The sequence below is a fragment of the Poeciliopsis prolifica genome, unplaced genomic scaffold (assembly GCF_027474105.1).
Source record: "Poeciliopsis prolifica strain line A6 unplaced genomic scaffold, Auburn_PproV2 SCAFFOLD043, whole genome shotgun sequence".
Lineage (NCBI taxonomy): Eukaryota > Metazoa > Chordata > Actinopteri > Cyprinodontiformes > Poeciliidae > Poeciliopsis > Poeciliopsis prolifica.
The window spans coordinates 188,556-209,111 of record NW_026562418.1 but is presented as its reverse complement, the minus strand read 5'-3'; the positions used below and the strand labels follow the sequence as shown (position 1 = coordinate 209,111).

Genomic DNA, 20,556 nt, shown 5'->3' with positions numbered 1-20,556 from the left:
CTCCAGCCTGTCCATTCAGGATGTTGGATTGGACCTCCTTGAGCAGATTGAAATAAAAAAAAAAAAGACCAACCAGCATCACCCACACCATTATCCCCATCATCCAGCAGGGACAATGGCTGCCGCCCCCCCCTCCTTTCCCAGGAACCTCGGCCCTCCGTTCCCACAGTGCCGTCCCGTTCTGAGGAGCCGGAGGGCCATTGTTACGCGGGATGACCTGTCCTCCGATTGTTCCCAGGAGGACACACACACACACACACAGTTTTCACACAGCGTGCTCGCCGTAACTCCCAGCGCCACCTCTGCATCTTCACTTTGTGTGTGTGTGTTTTGGTTTTGTTTTTGAATGGAAACTTTCTCCAGCCCAGGGTAATTGCTTCTTCAAACGTGTCTCATCCAAAGTCGCCAGCGCGGAGTGGGCCATTTCGCTGATAGCGAACATAAGAGCAGAGACGTAAAAGCTGGAGATGGCTGGAGATAGAGCGGTATTTACCACTGCGGTGCCAGTGGAAGTCTGAGCTTCACGATCTCGACCCATTTCGCGAGCTGGCAGGGTAATGTAGCAGAACGTATCCTGGCACACTGGAAAGGCCTGCAGAGCACTTTGATTTTATTGCCACAGAACTCGTCTGGGACCCACTTTTAAAACGCCAAACAGTGGGATCAGTTCTGCTGTTTATTTGTCTCATTTGTCTGATTGAGCCTGTGACTAATTCGTTTTTATTTTCAGAGCCGCATTTCGCTGCAGCGATGACGAAAGTAGAAGCGGTCTTGACTCAATCCAGGATGTTTACCAGCACATTAAATGTCAGATCTCTTCTTAACATTCATTCCCTACAGAGTTTCTTTTGGAAGTTCGAAGCGAGAGAAAACAAAAATCAGGTGAATGGTGGAAAAAAAACACACACAAAAAAAAACCAATCAATTTTGAAGAGAAACACTTTGCCTGTTTTATATTTTCAAAGACGCTGACAATGTGGTAAAGGTTAAACCTGGATCATTTGAAGATGTCCGACATTAAAGCTGCAGTATCTCACTTTTAGAAAAATGTTTTTCCCATATTTATTAAAAATGTCACCATGTCAAGACAGCATCGTCAGTATGACACAAATAATCTACACAAAAAAAAGTTCCTCCTCATCCTCCCGATCAGCTCTGTCAAAAACAACAAATCAGAGCCAGGAGGAGGATCTTAGCGCTGTCAATCATCCCTGTATATGCTGTTGAATGCGCTAATGGCAGAAAAACAGCTCATCAGTACAGGAAAACCATTTATCTGCAGTCATCAGTGGCTATGCTAACTAACATTAGCATCTGTGGCAGGCTATGTTGTGGTGAACCAGTTATTGTTTGGTTGCTCTAATACCCCTTATTGTATTCATGGTTGATGGAGTACAAGGCACAGAATACAAACCTCACTTTTCAGATTGCAAAAAAATAATAATACAGAAACCAAAAGTAAAATCTTAACTAATAGAATTATGGTGGTGAAATGTGAAAGTTCAAGATGCGTGAATGCTTTTTTGAGGGTCGTGTTTGAGATGATCCAACAGAGTAAAGATGAATGAGTTGATTTCCCTTCAGGTGTAAGTTTAGCTTTTCAGAGCTGAACGATCAGCAAAGTCACTTTTTATTAAGAAGGAAAAACAATGTTGAATATACATTTGGAATAAACTGCATTTTTTGTGACGCACATTAAGCCCGTTTTGTGTGATTTGTAGCAACGGACACTTTTTCAATTTATGAACATAGATTTCCTTTATTTCATATCATTTCTTTGACACGCAATTTATACACCTAGGAGTACTGACCGTCCAGACTTTCTAAAATGAAAGCATCACGTTCAGGTTATAATACTCCTCAAAGGCTTCCAGCTCCAACGAAACCTCCTGCACTGCCACACACTTTCAAAGGCCAGATTTGATAAAAGGAACAACAAAGAGCCATCTTTCTTTCCCCACTTCCAGCAAGATAATTACTACTTCTTTTCTAACATTCAGAAAAGATTAAAGGACACTCGCTTTGAGAAATATTTATCACCATATCTTCGAATGAAACTACCAAAAAACAAAACAAAAAAAATGTCGAGTGACTTAATCATGAAGCCACAATAATATCTGGCTCATGCTGCTGTAATATGACATGAATAAACACGATTTGTTTTTGGTAAGTGGAGATGAGCAACTACAAACAATCAATTAAAGGTTCAATAAATATGTTATTACAGTGGCTTGATTGAAATGTTCATCTGTTCATTGTCAAATCTTCTAAAAATTCTCCGATACAAGATTTTTACCTGGATACAAAGAATAGCAAGAGTGTGTTTGGTTTTATGTGTTTACTGTCGGCCGGGCTGGCTTTCATTCTTCAGGTGACAAGTGAAAACTACTCAGGTGAGTAGAACAGTGGGCGACTTCTGTCCTCTGGTTCACCTCTTCGGTTCCCGGGGAACCATCCTCTTGATGGAAAAGAAAAAAACAAACAAACTGCAAGAACAAGTCTGTCGCGACACGAGTTAGCTCTTCTCAGATCTGTTCCTGTTGAGAGCAGCTTTAGGCGTGAACTCCAGTTTCTCTTTAAGGCTAAGCACCTGAGTGCCGTCTGTTCCCACCTGCTCCTGCAGCTTTCTCTCCTCCCTCAGTTCCAAGATGCTCTTCTCTTCCTCCCGAGGTTTCGGAGTGCCTCTGATGAACCACTCCAGGTGGTAGCCCACGGCGCCGACCACAAAAGCGACGGGGAAGGTGACGTACGGCGCGTAGGTCCGCATCGCGGCCCACACTACGGGCCACATGCTGCTTTAATTTCCCGGCTGCCCTGAAGGTTAGAAGATAAATAAATGATATAATATTAAGAGTGAAATTGTGGCACAAATTGTTCTTTTCAGAACAGTAATAGGAAGAAAAAAAAAACTATTTAGGAGAAATCAACTTCTAATGCCAGAGTGGTCATCTTCTGTCCACTGGCCCCCTCTTGTGGTCAAATCTCAACAGTTAAACCAAATTAGGTTCCATTGACAGGGAAATAAAAGTCTATAGTGTTTTTGACCAGAAAATAATCAATTCTTCAGGTTTGTTGCTACATTCGGTTCTGAGGTTTTTGGCTTCAACATGCAACAAAAATACATTTAAATGTTGAGAAATAAAAAAATAAATATTTTTTTTGTTAAACAGTATTTCAAACTGATTATGACTTCATGTTGTGAAATCCGGTGTGGTTTTCTGGTCACATTTCAGATTAAAGCAATTGTAGAAATCAATGTTATATGCTGTTAGCCAAAAAACTTAGAATTAATAGATGGAGGACTGCTGCTTTTTAATCATGATTATTTGCTGCTTCAACTCAAACGAGGCAATAAATCTGTCAATCTACCGACATTAAAGGGTTAACATCAGCCGATAAACTTCAGTTCATCTATGTGCGTTAAAAAGTCAATAGTGTCGCAAATTCGACAGTTTTCTCATTTTACGTCAGACACCTTTCGCGTCACCCAGTTAATATAATTCAACGTTCTAACAGAGTTCGCCTTTTTTTTTTAAATTAAAATACCACAAAAACACAAGCTGACAAACTGACCGTGAGTTCAGCTAAAAACTGACACAAAGAACCGCCCAAAAACACGAAGTCGCTTTGATAAAATCATTCACGAAAATCAGTCGACAAAGTCAGCATCACCCTGGTGGCACAGCTGGACGTGTTTGACATTCATAATCTCCACAAGACGGGCACCGGAAGTATGAACATTGATCTACTGGTTTGCTACGTCCGCCCAGAAACCTGTTACTCTCACGCCGTTTATTTTGGCCATTTTTAACCGCCGTTAATTCATTTCATAAGACCTCACTCACCTCTGCCGTTAACGCGTTTGTTCTGGAGAGACGTCATTTCCGTGGGTTTCCGGTTTCCTTCCTGTATCAACGTCGTGCGCCGGTTTTTCTTCTGCGCTTTACCACCCCCTACTGGTAAATAGAGTACACTGCATTGAAAAACCTGCAACATGTGCTCCCTCAGCTTCTTCTTCCTGTGGCTAAAAATGATGTGTAATAAAATGTATCTCCGTATTTAAGTTTGTTTAGATACAATTAACAAAAAAAAAAAAATCTAAAACGAGTGTTTATTTTTTTTTATAAACATCACCAGCTGGATTTAACAATTCACAAACTGAGATTCGTTTTTAAGAAATAAATCAGAAATCAGGATGCAACTGCAATGTTGTGTACTTTTTCAAACCTGGAGAAAATTAGATATCCACTTAAATAGCCATTCATCCATGACAATATAGTATGTTGGTAATGGACAGAAACAAAATAACAGATTGAATGGAGAATATTACTTTTTAAAGAATATTCATATCCTTGCAAGCAAGATTGTTACAGACAACATCAGGAACGACCACTTTTAAAATGATGCTCACAGGGGCAGTCTATCGGGTTACGCCGGATGACTTTCTAAGTTTCACAGACTTAATGGGTGCAGGTGTTTTCTCGTCGTTGGCTCCATCCTTGCCAAATCAAGTTCTTCCTGTTACCAGGGATCTGATCCAAGCCTTCAAGATAAACAAAAAACAAACAAACAAACAAAAACTCTGAAAACATGTAACTTTCCAGACTAAGTAGTCTTAATGTAGGAAATTGGTAACTTTCCAAATGACCAAATTAAGCAACGTTTACAGAGCTGCATGTGGTAAAAGTTCCAGAGAAATCAGTCAGGTTTCCGCACCCATAAAACATACAATATATGTGAGATCTAAGAACCCTTTGGGTATGCAAACATGCCATACTCCTGCAAAAATACTTTAAGGCAATGCCTCCCAGCCCTGGTCCTCAAGGCACAATGCCCTGCATGATTCCCTATTTTGACACATCTAAAACATGCAAAGCAATGCGTCTTGAGGACCAGGGTTGAAAAACACTGCCTTAAGGAACACACTCAAAACTTTCCCTGGCCAGATGGACTTGGCAGCTAAAGTACCAGGTAAAATACTTTAATGTCGAAGACACAGTTTAGGACCAGTCCTCTTCCCCTTAAAAGCAATTGTGAATGAATGGTACTATATTTTTATATGCCACACATATAAAAACACAGTTTGAATATCTGTTTTTTATTCAGGTTTAAAAGATTTGTTTAATATACATTGCTATGAAAAATCAATTTTTCATAGCCATTTTTTTTCATAGCAATTTTCATGTTGAGAAATTTGCCGACAAACTGCACCTTGTGTTTATCCAGGTTATCCTTCCTGAATATACCAAAACATGCTTATCTGAAACACCAAGACCAAGAAAACAAATAAACAGAGAAAACACTAGCAGATAAAGATTGGTGCATTTCTGTGAAGACATTTAAAGCGGTATTCTACGTGTCTCTCAAAGTGCATTTCTTTCACCCAATAGGAGAAGCAGTATCAGACTCGGTATGATGGTTTTCTGGGCAGTGAAATCAGTCAGCCTTCTTTGCACAGCTATGTCTGATTGATGACACTGATTATTCGGCCCCCACTCTGGAAACTTTTCCATTTAACGACAACAACAATCCTCGCCACCTAGCTGATCTATAGCAGTCGGAAAGCAGCCTGTCACAAGGCGGCGGCTGGCTTTCACTTAATGGTTTCTTCTAGTAATGCTCCAGAGGAAAAAAAACTAAAACAAAACACGGAGCCATGTCCAGATTTGTTCACATTAGTTTCAGTGAAACCGGAATTGTGATTAAGTTGAACCTTGTGTGGGTGATTATGTTTGAAATCCTTCTTTAAACTCCTGCATCCCTGGGTTGCCAGGACTGGCATGTGATCAGTCCTGTCAAATAAGGAGAAATGTGCTCATCTCCTGCCACACACACACACACACACACACACACACACACACACACACACACACGCACACACACACACACACACACACACACACACACACACACACACACACACACACACACACACGCACACACGCACACACGCACACACACACACACACACACACACACACACACACACACACACCCACTTACTCCCCCAGGCTGACAACATTGCCTGTGCCAGTTCTGCTTTAGTAGCTGAACTTGGCAGCAGTGGGTTTATTTAATAAATGTCCGTTTATTCGTTAAATGAGATTTAAAGCCACGCTCGCCAATATTTTGCATCTAAAAAAAACCCACCCCACCAAAAAAAACGCAGTTATATCTATCAATCCAAATCATGAGCTGAGCCTGACAGAGCAGAGTGTCACAGCCCTGTGACACTAAAGCCCCGCAGACTCGACCTATTTGTTAAAGTTAATTACGGGTGTCAGGCATGGTCAGCGGTGGGAAGTTTCCTCATTACACACGGGGAAAAAAATGACAGGACTCAAGTTAAATCACTGCTAAATCACAGAAGTCAGAAAAAAGAAAAAAAAAGACTGTGCAATAGGAAATGGGTTTCAGGGAACCGAACCGTAAAACATGCAAGATAAAGGCCAGGTTTGTGAAATGCAAATGATCACCATCATGAGTCATTCCAATAATATTACAAAACTACATTTATGTGACCGTCTCCCAACGTTGGTGAATTACGCATCATCTGTAGTAATACTTTTTGCATATTTTGACAAAGCTGTGATAATACTGATAACCATAATCAGCATGCTTACCATAACAATGGGATTTTCATATTACATGTCCACCCTGTTCAGAGTGAAGCACAACAATTCTTTCCACAAACTAATCAAGCAAGAGGACAGATGGTGAAGAACTAAAGAACCAGATGTGGGAAGGAAAGACAGCTGCGTATTCATTTTGTTTATTCACTCGACTTCACTGACAAAAAGAAAAAAGTAACTTTATGTGCATATTTACTTTCAGATAGGGTCAGACTCAACTTTCTGTCAAAATCGTGAGCATTTTTAATCCTGAGATCAGGTGTCAATCGTGGCATATTTCTCCAGAATAAGGTTTAGACAGTCACTATTCTTCAAAGCTTTTACAAAACCAACTCATTATAATAGGCATACTGAGCTTAGCCCAACTGTTTTTGAACACAGACCCATATGTCAAACCTGGAGAAAAGCACCAACCATGCTTGCTTGCTGTCCTTTTTGCATCTACAGATATCAAGCTTGGTTGATGTTTTTTCTTGAAATTATAACTATGTCCAGATTTAGGAGCATTAAGCTCTCGGTGTTGATCTGCCAATCAGAGCAAAACCGGTGAAAATTGATTGGCATGTCATTATTTTAGTGGCAGCCAAATTATCCTGTTAAAATCACCAGAAAAACAATAAAAAAATTGATTCCAGTTGCTTTGTATGCTTATCAGGTTAGTAAATAAGATCAAGAATGTATACAAATGGCGAAACATTTTATTAGCATCACAAATCATTTAGCAAAACTCATGACTATGGAAAAAATATATATTTTTCATATTGTCTTTGCACTAAACTCCAAAAACTCATACTTTGCACACAATTTTGTCAATTTCAGAAAGTCCATAATATTTTTATCTACTGCATAGTCTTCTGTACAGTTGTACAAAGAAATATTTGATTAATGTGTTAAACAGAGTGAGAAAAAAAAGAAAAAAAAAAAGTTTTTTTTACTGATTTAGTTGGAAAAGGCCTGATTAAACTGAAAGGCCTCAGTGTGACAACAGATCTAATAACTGTAATGATCCTGTCACTTGTAATTACATATTAACTCAAATTCAACCACACATTTATAACCCCACTTTTTTTTTGGAAAAAAACAAAAGTTTAAAAAAAACCCCAAAAAAACAACTTCTCTAACTATAACCATTATCCTTGGTCATTAGAAACCACGTCACGCAGTGAATGTGCCAGTAAAGCTTCTGCGCCTCATTCGGAGTGCAACGTCAGGTTTCTAACCGTTAAATAAAATGTAGCAGTCGCTGCCAAGCCAAAGTGTGGCAGCGACCCCAACACTTTGCTGAATATACCGCAAAGGGTGGGTGGGTGGGTGGGTGAGGGAGGCACCTCTGGCGACGCATGGGAAAAATCCGAGCGGCCGTCGACCCGTGCGCCAAATGACGGCGCGCCTTCCTAACGGCTGTGAGCGGGGCTCGCTGGCGAAGCCGTGCTCACATCAGCCTGACGACGGCACTGGCGAGAAAGTCCTCGTAGCTGAGGCGGACGTTGCCCGTCATGCCGGTGTCTCGCTCCCTGAACACCTGCGTCATGCTCTGGAGCTGCGTGCACGCCTGGATGAAGCCGTCCAGCTGGATGCCGCGGGGGCCGCCCCTCCCGCCGAAGCGCTGCACCAGCATCTCGGAAAACTGGGGGCTGAGCTTGTAGCCCATCTGAGTTAAAACTGAAGAAGGAGAGAGGGGGTAGAGAAAACCCCCCCCGAAAAAACAGTGAATATATATATACATATATATATAAAATAAATAAATGACCCGCAGCACCTTTAAGACAAGATAATGAAACATGGATACCTTGGTGCAGCTCTGTGCCACTGATGGATCCGGAGCGGTCCCTGTCATACTGCTGAAACAAAGCCCTCCACTGCTGTATGTAATCCCACAGCGCTGAGAACCCAAACAAGTCTACCCGACCCGACCGCGTCTTGTCAAACATATCTGGAAGAAGAGGCGAGAAAACACAAGTTCAGACAAACAATCCTTGGAAAAAAAAAAAAAAACCTTTTTCCTCACAGTCCTGCCAAACCGAAGCATAAATGTTTTAGTGCGTTTTCCTGCAGCCCTCCCATCCATCACCGCGGACCTTCTGCTTCTAACACCGGTCCACAGAGGTCACATTGTTCTCATTATGGCTGGAGATAACATTAGGTCCCTGCCAGCAAATGTAATCGGAATGGAGCAGGAATCAAGACAGAACATTCCTTTCCTTCCCCTGGACTAGAAACTGAGCTAAAGTTTAGAAATGTCTTATCCTGCGGCTTGAATTAACGTCTGTTTTTTCCAGGTGACATTTGTGCCACTTTGCCAGAGGGTAAAACCGCCGCACTGCTGTGGCATTGAACTGTCAACATGCTAAAAACCGGTTCTTCCATTTTTGGCACTCACTGATCATCATGAGACAGGTCTCGTCGTTGAAGTGGGACCAGTTGGCGTTGATCATGGCCTGTTTCAGCTCCTTCGAGTTGATGAAGCCGCTCCGGTCGGCGTCGATGCTGTAGAACCACTGGTACGCCTCCGGGTTTACACCAGGAGGGATGTTACCTACACAGATAAGGGTGGAGAAAATGAAAGATGAGCAGTCTCAGGATTGCTTCATATTTGTTTTCTAAAAGCCAAAAGCCAGAAAATATTCTTTCAGTGTTTCTATTCCTTGTATTTAATTAAAACCTTTCCATTCCCTTTAGAAATTCACCTGTGCAAAATTTATCCCTACATTAATCCAGTTCTTCTGTGAAGGTCTTAAATGTTAGACCACTAGTGAATAAAGCAAAACACAAAAAATATTGAAAAGAAAAAAATAAATACAAGATATGAAAAATAGAAAAACAGCATCACAACAATAATGAAAATGTGGCTTGCAAAGAAAAGTGGACAAAGAAGAAAAACATTTTTGAAAGAAAACAACAAAATTCTATTTAAAGTTTCTCAGAAACCATGTAGAGGACAAATCAAACATGTCAAAGGTGCTCTGGTTGGATGAGACAGATGCTGTGCTTTGAGACAAATAAGAAACATGCAACACTTTTTTGATATTCGTTTATCAGAAATAAGTATTGGGAAACAACTGATCCTTTTCCTTCCACTTGACAACTGGGTGTCATTTTGTATTATCTTGTTTCAAATAGCACAAAAACACATGGGACAGATTTTGTGCAATGTGAAAATTTGGTGTGAATATTTTTGAAAAGCCACAGCGTCACACTCACTGCTCCACATGCATCAGAAAAAAAATAGAAATCAGGTAAATATTGGAAACGCTGTCATGAGGAAGAGAGAAACAGTACTGCGTCAAGAGGAAGTCAACTGATTAAATGGTGGACAATACACAGAGACGTAGAAAATACAGGGCATTTTGCAAGGAGGAGTAAAGAGACGGCTGACTGTCATAAACATGAATGGGAAGAACGACAGGTGACATCCTGATGTCTGTCTCTGCAGGGAAGAGATGGAAACTTGAGAATCTGTGCTTAGATGCGACTAAAAACGGTGCAATCAGACACGCACACAAAACGCGCTGCCTGCCCATCTGTCTCTGACTTCTGCTTGGGCCTCGCTCTGTTTTACCAGAGAGTCATTACTCCAGCTGCATAGACCTGCAGAGGATCCAAAAACTGAGTTGCGTCTCTGCATGAGGATCTGGGAACGCGGGTCGTTTTTTTTTTTATCAATCATCCCACCGCGAAGCGAAAGAAAGAAGCAGCAAAGAAGAAGTGTGAGGTCGATCTTGCAGTCTTATTGTGGATCAAATATATTTTTTATTTTTTTACTCTTACAAGTTACAGAGCTGCAGTTGCAGACTGGAATTACCTGCAGGAGCGTTGTATTGGTTAGGTCCTCCGTAAGGCTGTCCTCCATAAGGCTGTCCTCCGTAACCCCCAGGCGCGCCACTAGGTCCATGCCCATATTGCCCACCATAACCTGGAGCTCCATAACCCCCATATGGGCCCCCAGTGGGGCCTGTTCCACCTCCAGGGTGACCCCCATAGCCTCCCTGACCTCCACCATATGGGTTACCTTGAGGTGGGTGTCCTCCTCTTGGATACCCCTACAAAGTAATAGAAAGGAAAACAGATGAATTCAAGTGATTTTGAGTTTATTCTTTGGCAACCAAACAAAAACCTAATAACAGAACCCCATCTTAGCAGTGTGTTCTTTATAAATTGTGTAAGATTGTATGATGGGGTAAATTTGCCTGGGACAACACAGTTTCTGGAGCTACATACATATTAATGATGAGCTCCTACTAATTCAATTTAACAGAATGAAAGTTGAGCGGCACAGTGGTGCAGCTTGTAGCCTTGTTGCCTTGCAACAAGATTCTGGGTTCAAATCCCAGCTTAGGGTCTTTTTGCGTGGAGTTTGTTCTCTCTGGATACACAATTTAGATCTATTGTAATAACACATGAAATGATTTTCAAAATTCAAAAATACTTTATTGATCCTAAAAGGATGAATAAGAACACATCTTTGCCAGGGCACCAATAAGTGTGCCCTGGCAATCACTGAATAAATGCTTAGAGCAGATAAATGTGTGGATGTGCCAAAACTTTCTCCAACTGAACAAAAATAAAACTGAAGTCATTATTTTTGGACCTAAAGAGGAACGATCTAGAGTCAATGCACAGCTTCAGTTATTACAACTAAAACCTAGCGATCAGGCCCGAAACCTGGGAGTAGTGATGGACTCGGACTTGAACCTCCAGAGCCACATAAAGACAATTACAAAGTCAGCCTTCTATCACCTGAAGAACATCTCCAGGATTAGAGGACTAATGTCTCAGCCAGATCTAGAGAAAACTCATTCATGCGTTTGTCTTTAGTCGCATTGATTATTGCAACAGCATCTTCACAGGCCTGTCCAACAAATCAATCAAACAGCTGCAACTGATCCAGAATGCTGCTGCTCGCGTTCTCACTAGAACCAGGAAAATAGAGACATAACACCAGTTTTAAAGTCCCTCCACTGGCTCCCTGTAGCTCAAAGAATAGATTTTAAAATACTGTTGTTAGTTTACAAATCACTGAATGGTTTAGCACCACAATACATCAAAGATCTGCTGTTGTATCAACCTTCCAGACCTCTCAGGTCTTCTGGTTCTGGTCTGCTCTGCATCCCCAGAACCAGAACCAAAAGAGGAGAAGCAGCTTTCAGCATCTATGGACCAAAAATTTGGAACAAACTTCCAGAAAACTGTAAAACAGTGGAAACCCTGACTTCCTTCAAATCTCAAGTAAAAACGCACCTGTTTAGAGTTGCATTTGAAATGTAATATGTATGGATTTGATTTTGTGGATATGTATGTAATTTTTTTTTTTTCCTGTTGTGGGCAACGGGGCCCGGCGAATACCCGTGGTTAAATGGACGGCGGAGTCCGGCGGTAACAGGCGCTTAAATTCCGTGTCAAAGGGAAGGGAGAAGAAAGGGAAAGAAGAGAGAGAAAAAAAAAAAAAAAAAAAACCTTGGTATTTTATTCTATGTTGCATGCCTTTGTGTTTTGTGTTTATGATGTAAAGCACTTTGAAATGCCTTGTAGCTGAAATGTGCTATACAAAATAAAATTTGATTGATTAATTGATTGGAGGAATGCGTTTCATGTCAAGCCCAAATAAAATTATTTCCCGTTTATGTGAACTGATTTATTGATATAGAGGCGTTTACAATTTTATAACAGTCCATAATAATAGGGAAAAAGTTTGTTTATTTGTCAAAATTGTTGAAAAGCAATGTCCAAATACAATGTCGTTCAAAATTAGACACGATATAGTCATTAGAAACTGTAAAAAAAAAAAAAAAAAAAAAAATATATATATATATATATATATATATATATATATATATATATATATATATATATATATATATATTAATTAGTGGAAAATCAGATGTAATTCATATTCTTTAGGATAAAAATTTACCTCGTGGAGAACAATCTTAACTTTTCCACTTGAAATAGATTCTATTAATTTTTAACATTCAGAAAGGGGGTCCAGAGGCCATGAATATGTGTATATATATATATATATATTATATATATATATATATATATATATATATATATATATATATATATATATATATCACTTTTGATGCAGCTTCTGATTGGCTGATTCACTTTAAAAGACATATTCAAATTAGGAGTCTCAGAGTTTCGTTTATTATGAAACATTTACGTCGAACATTTAGAATATGCAGTACTTACGAAATCACATTAACTCTTACACATAATAAGAGCTACACACATTGAAACTATTGCCCAGTAGTTTTAGTGACAGATTTCTGAACAGTCGAGCCTGGAGCTACCCCTCAGCTAACAAACCAATAAAAGTCGTTTGTGGTGCAACATAAACGACTGGCGGTGTCACGCGAAGGCTACGGACCACACAACCCACTAATTAAACCATTAAATATGTCACCATAGCAAGAAACAAAAGAAAACCATGAAGTTGTCTCACCTGTCCGTAGTGAAAACTCATGATTTGTTTGACAACTCTTCACTTCCTGCTTCAAAAACACATCCGCAATATGGAAAACAGCGCCGGCTTTTCCGCGCGTGTCATTGGTCCGTTTTTCAGTGACGCTGACACCCCGGACGTGAGCTCAGCTTCTGATTGGACGCTAGGAAAAAAAATGTAGACGGAAGGAGAGAAAAAAAAAGGGAGAGAAATTACCCAACCACAAGTCCCTCCCTACTGCACATCCAACCCAATACTTACCAAATGAGTCACTCACTACGTCACCTTGTGAAAATGCAGAACGACGATTGTCCCAAAGAATAAACAGCAATGACACCGTTCATTTGTTTGTAAATGACCACTTTATTTTGTATGTATTTATAAATACAAAATGTCAAACAAAACATCTTCAATATGTCTAATAGTCTTATGTTTTGACTATTAAAGTAGGTTTATGAAAATACAACTTTTCAGCTCCATGAACAATATAAACTTATTGTGAAGGAGTTGTAATGAAATGGTGCGATAAGAGAGAACTCCAACTGAGTTATTCAGTTGTACTAGAAAGTGCTAAGCATCGCTTAATATTACTTATAGTTATTCGTGGTCAATGCTTACATACTCATCAGTGCCCACGTTCATTTATTTGTGTTGTTGTTATTTACAAATATTACAGATCGCACATTTATTTGTGTTGTTGTTATTTACAAATATTACAGATCGCACAACCAGAACACAACAACCAGTCAAATAAACACACAATCCTTCCACATTGGAGACCTTTGTGTTAAGAGAGAAGAGGTGCACATCGAGTCCTTCAGAATATCTAAATTATTTACAAATCCACATTAAAGGATTGCTTAAGGCAACTGGCGTTTTCTCTCGTGGAGAACTCCCTCTCACCATGGAGTTGGGCAGTGTTCTTCTAGCTTTTCTCCACTAGCTTACCAGGCTTTTCTTCTGTCCTGGTGTTGCTGAGATTCCGAATAGATGCTGTAGGATCCACTCTTACAGAGGATTTGGATTTGAAGACCGATCTTGGATGTGAGAGAGGGACCATTTCGTGAGTTTCAGCGAACCTCTGCATTTCGTACTCCTTCTTCCTCAAAATGAACTTTTTGATACGTTTGAAGATGAGGTAAATCATTTCGCAGATGCACATAAAGATGCAGACAGCGGAGGAGATCACCATGAAGAGCATGAAGATCTTTTTCTCAGTGGGGCGGTTTATGTAGCAGTCCACTACGTTGGGGCAAGGAGCCAGTTCGCACTTGATTAGGCGGGGCATGTCGTAACCGTGGTAGACATAATACAGGACACCGAGGAAGCCAGCATCGAAGCCTGCCTTGAAGATCAAACTCACCTGTAAAATGGGATGCATTTGTGTCAAACTTGGAAAAAAAAAAAAAAATTAACCACAAGTGTCACTTTTGAAGCAAGTTTGTAAATTTTTTCTCCTCAGAATTCCTAAGCCCAACTAGTTCATGTCAAAGTCAAATTTTGCTAAACCAATCTTTCTTACCAGGTAAGTCCACCACAGGCCTCCACGTTTCTTTCCAGGGTGGGCATACAAGTGCTTCCCCTCGTGGGAGGTAGTGTACTCCATGTCCTTCTTCTCCCTGTACTTGACGTGACCGACGACCATGAGCGATGGGCAGGTGACGAAGATGAGCTGCAGGGCCCACAGGCGGATGTGGGAGATGGGGAAGACATGGTCGTAACAGACGTTTTTGCAGCCTGGCTGCTCAGTGTTGCAGTCAAAGTCTTTGGTTTCGTCGTTCCACACCCGCTGAGCTGCGACCACAAACACCAGGACCCGGAAGACAAACACCACAGAAAGCCAGACCCGGCCAAACACAGTGGAGTATTGGTTAACTCCACTGAGGAGATCCTTTAGACCACCCCAGTTCATGATTGCCCTCTTATAGGTGCGTGTTTGGACGGAAGATCAGGAGAGAAGCCGGAAATTGTCAGGAGGCTTCTTGTATAACCGTCCTGATGATTTGAACCTGAGAACAAGGGAAAAAAAAGAGAATTAAAAGACTAAACACTGAGAAGTGAAACGTTTCAGCTTGACAAATAAAATAATCTCAAGTTTTCCTTAGACGTTTGGTTAAGACTTTACAAACAAGGACGATAATCTGTATAAGCCAGATAAATACATTTCTAACAGTCTTAACCTCAGTTGGGAAACTAGATTGTTTTCCCAATATGGGATGTTTGACAGAGTAAAATTGCAAATTCATGCTTATCAAAGCCATGTTGACTGATAATGGGGCGCTGGTTATTTTCTCCCTTTCTCTTCCATGTATTGTGGTTGGGGCAAATAGGAATTTGGTCATGTTTTGCAGCTGCAGAGTGATGAAGTGGATGCAGTGGACCCAGGTAGTACAGCATGAATGCATGCTTTCCATGCATTCACTGATGTATGGAGAGCATTAATGAAAGGTTTAATAAAGAATAATGCACAGGTGAGCAGAAGACTCACCTGTGCTTTTAGTGTTTTTGCAGTGCAAACGGACACGATGATCCGATTTACTGCTTCAGAAATTCTTTAAAAAACTCACTGGATCTGAATATTTTACTGAAAACAGAGCAAAAAGATATTTATGAAAAGCATAAATATCTTTATAAAAAGCAAATAATAATAATGTTATGAATAATAATCTTATTCAGGTAGCAACAGGAAACATCACTACAGACAAATTCTGCGTGTGCCACGTGAATTTTTTTTAGCCCCCATTTACTCTGGTAAAAAAAAAAAATGCAAAGGGAAGCAAGACACATTTCGCATTCTTCCACTGACTCTTTGCACTGACGACGCTTAAACTGCAATTGCAGCAATAGAGCCACTGCAGTTGTCCTTTTATTGTCGTGTTCAGTTCCTAATACAAAAAAAGCAAAGAAAAAGCAGCTCTTTCATGCTAATGAACTGGGTGGAATCCAAACAGCCCGGCATTACTTTCACAAATGTATTCGCAGTTAAAAAGATGTTTCACATTCAGTCTGAGTGGGGTTTTCTAAAACTGACTCATTATACTTTAGTGGGTGAATCATCATCAGAGCCCGCCTTTGTAGAGAGGACAAGCTAATACTCTTGACTCTATTAGCAAGCCGCTTGAAATGTTTGAACAGTATGTGAAACATATCGCTTAACAGGCAAATGCAGCTGTCGGTATGATGCCATGTGTTCAATGTAGTCCAACTTCTTTAAAGTACAAAAAGCCTTTCATTTGTGCGCATGGACGTGGGAGATTGGTCTGACTGACGACAGGCCCTCCTGATACTTAATGTCTTGTCCTGATTGATTACATATACGAAAGAAATGTCTTGTATTTCAAAGCATTTAAGTACAAACTTTTTGTTTTTTAAAGCGTAGCCATCAGCAAGAGTTTGCACCTTTAAAAGTGTCAGACTTTACAAGAAAAAAGTGCCCCCTTCCCCCTCTCTCCCTAAAACTCCTTTTTATATTTACATCTCATTTTGATGAGCGTTGGCAGTCTGACAGGGGGTGAGGAGAAAAAAAAAAAAAGAGTTGGATAACAGCTTCACTGCCCACCGTTCCATTTCAGCTCCGTCTCGTCTAATCCCTCACATCTGAATTCAAAAAAATGCTCTCTGTCAACGTTTCAGCGTCACCGTGGACATATTGAGCTGTCAAATCAGATTCCATTTACTTTTTCATCCAGCATTTCTGACTATTAAATTACAACGGCATAAAAAGGCCCAACTCCACAAATGCCATCGGGATCAAAACAGAGACTATTTAAAGGCAGACACGAACAGTCGCCACTGATGCCACCCACACTTTACCTTTCCTCATAAATGGATGATCCAGACAGGAGCATTAATCTCAGAGTGCGCCTCGGCCCGTTCCTCTCAGTCTAAGATGCTGAGCAATTTTACCTGCTGAGCGATGCTTTTTGGGAGTCATAATGCATGTCATTTTGTGCAGGACGGGGCTTCTTGCATTTACATCCATTTGTCCCTGTTGATGCTCCTCATTGGTAATGGACTTTTTCCAAGGGCAATTATTAATCTCTGGTTTTGGTAAAGTTTTAACCTACCAATACGTATTTTGAAAAAAATAGTGATTTCATTTCAATTCATTTCAGAACCAAAATGTTTTGTGGAGTTGATATTTTGAAATGTTTCTATCATTTTAAGTTAATGATTTGGGTAATTAGCATGGAGCGCATTATGACATCAGGAAAAAGTCTACATGCTTTTTTCATGTGTTGTTTCCAGAGGGGTTTACTTGATACATAATACTAGAGGCAAAGATGGCAAATCCACATATGGCCTTCCTGTTATCTATTTAGAAGTTTATCTCTCCATAAAATCAAATCAGATTTCATTTGACTTGACTGGATATCTCTCTTAATCTTTGAACACCTGACTGAAGTCTTCAATTCATCTTCAACTTCAACTTTGAAGAGTTGGTTGTGCTCAGTTGTGGCGCCTTCCCTGATAATATTATTTTTAAGTGTCCGACATCTTGGTAGGTGCCTTTTTGGCCGAGAATAACCCATTTCCAGCCGCCGGCCAACTTCTTGGTCCGTCTCCGAACTCTTTTTCAGGAAGTATTGCCATTCCTCGACAAAACTCATGCAAATTCCAGCGAAATTAAGGTGACATCTCAAAAATGGGGTTGGGTGAGAAATCTTGGAGTGCATCTTTTCTGAGAAAAACAGCATCACCAGCCAGCAATTTGTTTTTTCTATTTGCTACCAAATGCAGTATTGCCTTCCCTGCAGCTGCAGCTGGTCCCATCATCTCTTTGCTCAGGGTTTGTCCTTTTCTTTCTTCTCACAAAGCACACATACCACTCTCACTCAGGTCGTCACATTGCATTTACGTACCTCCATTCTATGCAACAGCATTTCATAAAACCTCAGTGTGACTTTTACAGGACACAGAATAAATACATCTCTTTAATTCTCATGTAGCATAAAATATTGTATCAGAAATACAATACAACAAATATTGTTGTATTTCTGAGTAATACAATAATACTTTTTACATGAGCAGAAGAAATACACTGACTAGAACTTCCTCTATGAGTTTAGTTCATTGCACCTACTTCTCCAGCTGAAACAATACATCGCCAAGCCTCTTTATTGTAAAAAAACGGTGGGCATTCCCTTTCCTACATTCCGTGAAACTTTCCATGCATTCCTCTTTTTGACCAGTCTAACTTTGATTTTGTCTCTGTAATTTCAGTCTTAAATAGAGAGCAATCAAATCAGGAGCCTATTAGTTTTCCTTATAAATGTCTTCTATAGATTGTATGACTGATCTTACCTCTTAACATGACTTCCTCTAATTGTTTCATTGTTTTTTTTCTATAGTCTCCTTTTCTCATTTAGTCGTTCTCTTTACTTTTTAGCGTTCAAAGAAAAGTACTGAAAGTTGGTAACTAATCTGAATTACATCTAATTTTCTAAGCGTCTGTCTAGATGAAACAAGAAAAACAACAACAACAAAGAACCTTACCAAAGACACAGAGTGGAAGGTATAACATAGGAATCCTGTCTGGCAGCTGAGGAAGTGTCGTATGTCAGCTCTTACTGCGTTGACAGAAAATGACTCGGTTGCACCTGGATGGTTTTAGGTGTGGACCTGTCGGATCAGTCGAGGATGGGTGGAGCGTCTCACTCAGACACCCATTGGTAATTTCAATGTGTCCTGGCTGGGCATGAGAAAACCTGCCGAGTGTTTATAGGAAAGACAAGGCAGAGAGTCTGTGTCGCGGAAGAGAAAGAGAAACTCTTTCGCTACACTTAAAAATAAAGTAACTAAACTAGATTCTTCAAGTCGTCAACATTTTTCCCCTTTAAGTTTCACTTTGTGTCCTCTCAATCTTTTTACATTTACAAGAGGATTTCGTGTGACTACGCAGGTATTCTCTCCCCCCTCCAATCTTTTTCACATTTTATTACAAAACAAATGCAAACTGAAATGTATTTTATTTTTGACTTAATGTAACAAGCCACTACAATTTATGACACTGTAATTGTGAAGTTGAAGATTTCTGAGTATTTTCCAAGTTCTCTAATAAAAAACAAAAAAATTGAGGCATCCATTTGTTTTAACAGCCAAGTAAAATCAACCAGTTTCATTCAGAAGTAATCCAGAAAGTCAATGGAGTAACTGTGTAAGTTAATGTCCGGACAAATCCAACTGTTCTTTGCAGGTCTCAGAGCTTTGTTAGTTAACAAACAGCATGTTGAAGATCAACGGACACAAAAAACAGGACAAAGATAAGGTTGTGAAAAAATATCCAAACCTCCAGAGAAAGTAGTTCAGTGTATCACTGGAAAATGGAACGGTTATAACGCAAACCCAAACCTTTCAACAAATAGTTATCCACTCATGCTAGCAGATAACTAGTCTGAGTCCACTAGTGAAGCTGCATGATGTGTTGTGGTCCACAGCTCAGGTGGGACAATCTGCCAGTCATGTGACTCCACAAACATCTTTCTACGCGGATTTACGATCAGGCTGTGGATTGGAAACTGGTGAAGAGAATCAGGACACAAACCTGAAATGTCTTTCATCTGAACTGCAGTAGTTTAGATCAAAGACATTTCAGAATGGATCTATCGACATAATAAGCTAAACCCAGTTGATAATGTATAGCGATTGTTGGAACTTGTTGCTTTGCTGTAGGTTCTTGCCATGCATAGGTAGGTAACTCTCTCGGTCCTTTGATTTCCTCCCTCAGTCCAAAAACCATGTCGGTTAAAGTAACAATCATGAATTTTTTAGACCTACTCTCTAATGGTGCTTTTCCACCAGTGTGTGTAACTACCACTACTAAATAAATCTCCATCAGAAGATCCTGTGCGACTCTTCCCCATTTTTCATACCCACTTCTGGGGGTAGTACACGGCTATCGCTCTCCAGCGATACGACTGACAGCAGGCCTCATTCGTCGATTGGCCCATTATAACATCACTACGAACAACATCTCAACCGCTGCTGTGGCCCGGCTGCTCATTGTGGAGGAGCTCAATTATTAGTTTAATTTTAAACAGCGCTAACAGCACATGCGTCCACATTTGTATCAGAATTGTTGTGATTTAGCAGCAAGCCTCTCTGAAGAAAGGGGATGCAATGAAGAGAAACGGTGCGTTCTGGTCACCATTAGATCGGAGCAAAGGTTTTTTGCAGCCTTGGCGTGAAACTCTGGAGCTAGTTTGGTAGAACCAGACATTAATGGGGTAAAGTGAGACTTGACGATGGAGAAGCAGCTTGAGTTGTCCCGAGTTGCTTTTTGAAAGCGTAAGTGAATGTTGTTTGTCTCTGTGTAACCCTGGAATGGACTGGCAACCTGTCCATTGTCTTTCCTGCCTCCTGCCCAATGAGCAATGGAGACAGGCTCCAGCCCCCGGTGACACTATAAAGATAAGCAGGTGGAGACAATGGATGAATGGGTGGATGGATGCTATCTGTCTAATCTTAAGGTGTCTT

The 20,556-nt window shown here is 40.4% G+C and overlaps 3 protein-coding genes across 4 annotated transcripts; all 3 read right to left on the bottom strand.

Moving 5' to 3' along the window:
• Positions 1–1,731: 1,731 nt before the first annotated feature.
• Positions 1,732–3,916, bottom strand: smim12 (small integral membrane protein 12). 2 transcript variants are annotated; one of them, XM_055056027.1, is made up of 2 exons: positions 3,846–3,916; positions 1,732–2,814 (listed from the first exon to the last, which is right to left on the bottom strand). In XM_055056027.1, exon 2 carries the CDS (start codon positions 2,789–2,791, stop codon positions 2,516–2,518), a length of 276 nt encoding a protein of 91 aa, XP_054912002.1. In that variant the 5' UTR covers positions 2,792–2,814; positions 3,846–3,916; the 3' UTR covers positions 1,732–2,515. The 2 variants fall into 2 exon arrangements, with proteins under 2 accessions (XP_054912002.1, XP_054912003.1); XM_055056028.1 differs by lacking the exon at positions 3,846–3,916 and adding an exon at positions 3,574–3,828.
• A 2,840-nt stretch (positions 3,917–6,756) lies between these two features.
• Positions 6,757–13,145, bottom strand: pef1 (penta-EF-hand domain containing 1). Its single transcript, XM_055056026.1, has 5 exons — positions 13,081–13,145; positions 10,435–10,672; positions 9,013–9,168; positions 8,422–8,565; positions 6,757–8,294 (listed from the first exon to the last, which is right to left on the bottom strand). Exons 1-5 carry the CDS (start codon positions 13,099–13,101, stop codon positions 8,065–8,067), a joined length of 789 nt encoding a protein of 262 aa, XP_054912001.1. The 5' UTR covers positions 13,102–13,145; the 3' UTR covers positions 6,757–8,064.
• Positions 13,146–13,437: 292 nt separating this feature from the next.
• gjb9b (gap junction protein beta 9b) lies at positions 13,438–18,658 on the bottom strand. The gene is made up of 3 exons (XM_055056024.1): positions 18,577–18,658; positions 14,603–15,089; positions 13,438–14,443 (listed from the first exon to the last, which is right to left on the bottom strand). Exons 2-3 carry the CDS (start codon positions 14,990–14,992, stop codon positions 14,006–14,008), a joined length of 828 nt encoding a protein of 275 aa, XP_054911999.1. The 5' UTR covers positions 14,993–15,089; positions 18,577–18,658; the 3' UTR covers positions 13,438–14,005.
• Positions 18,659–20,556: the final 1,898 nt, after the last annotated feature.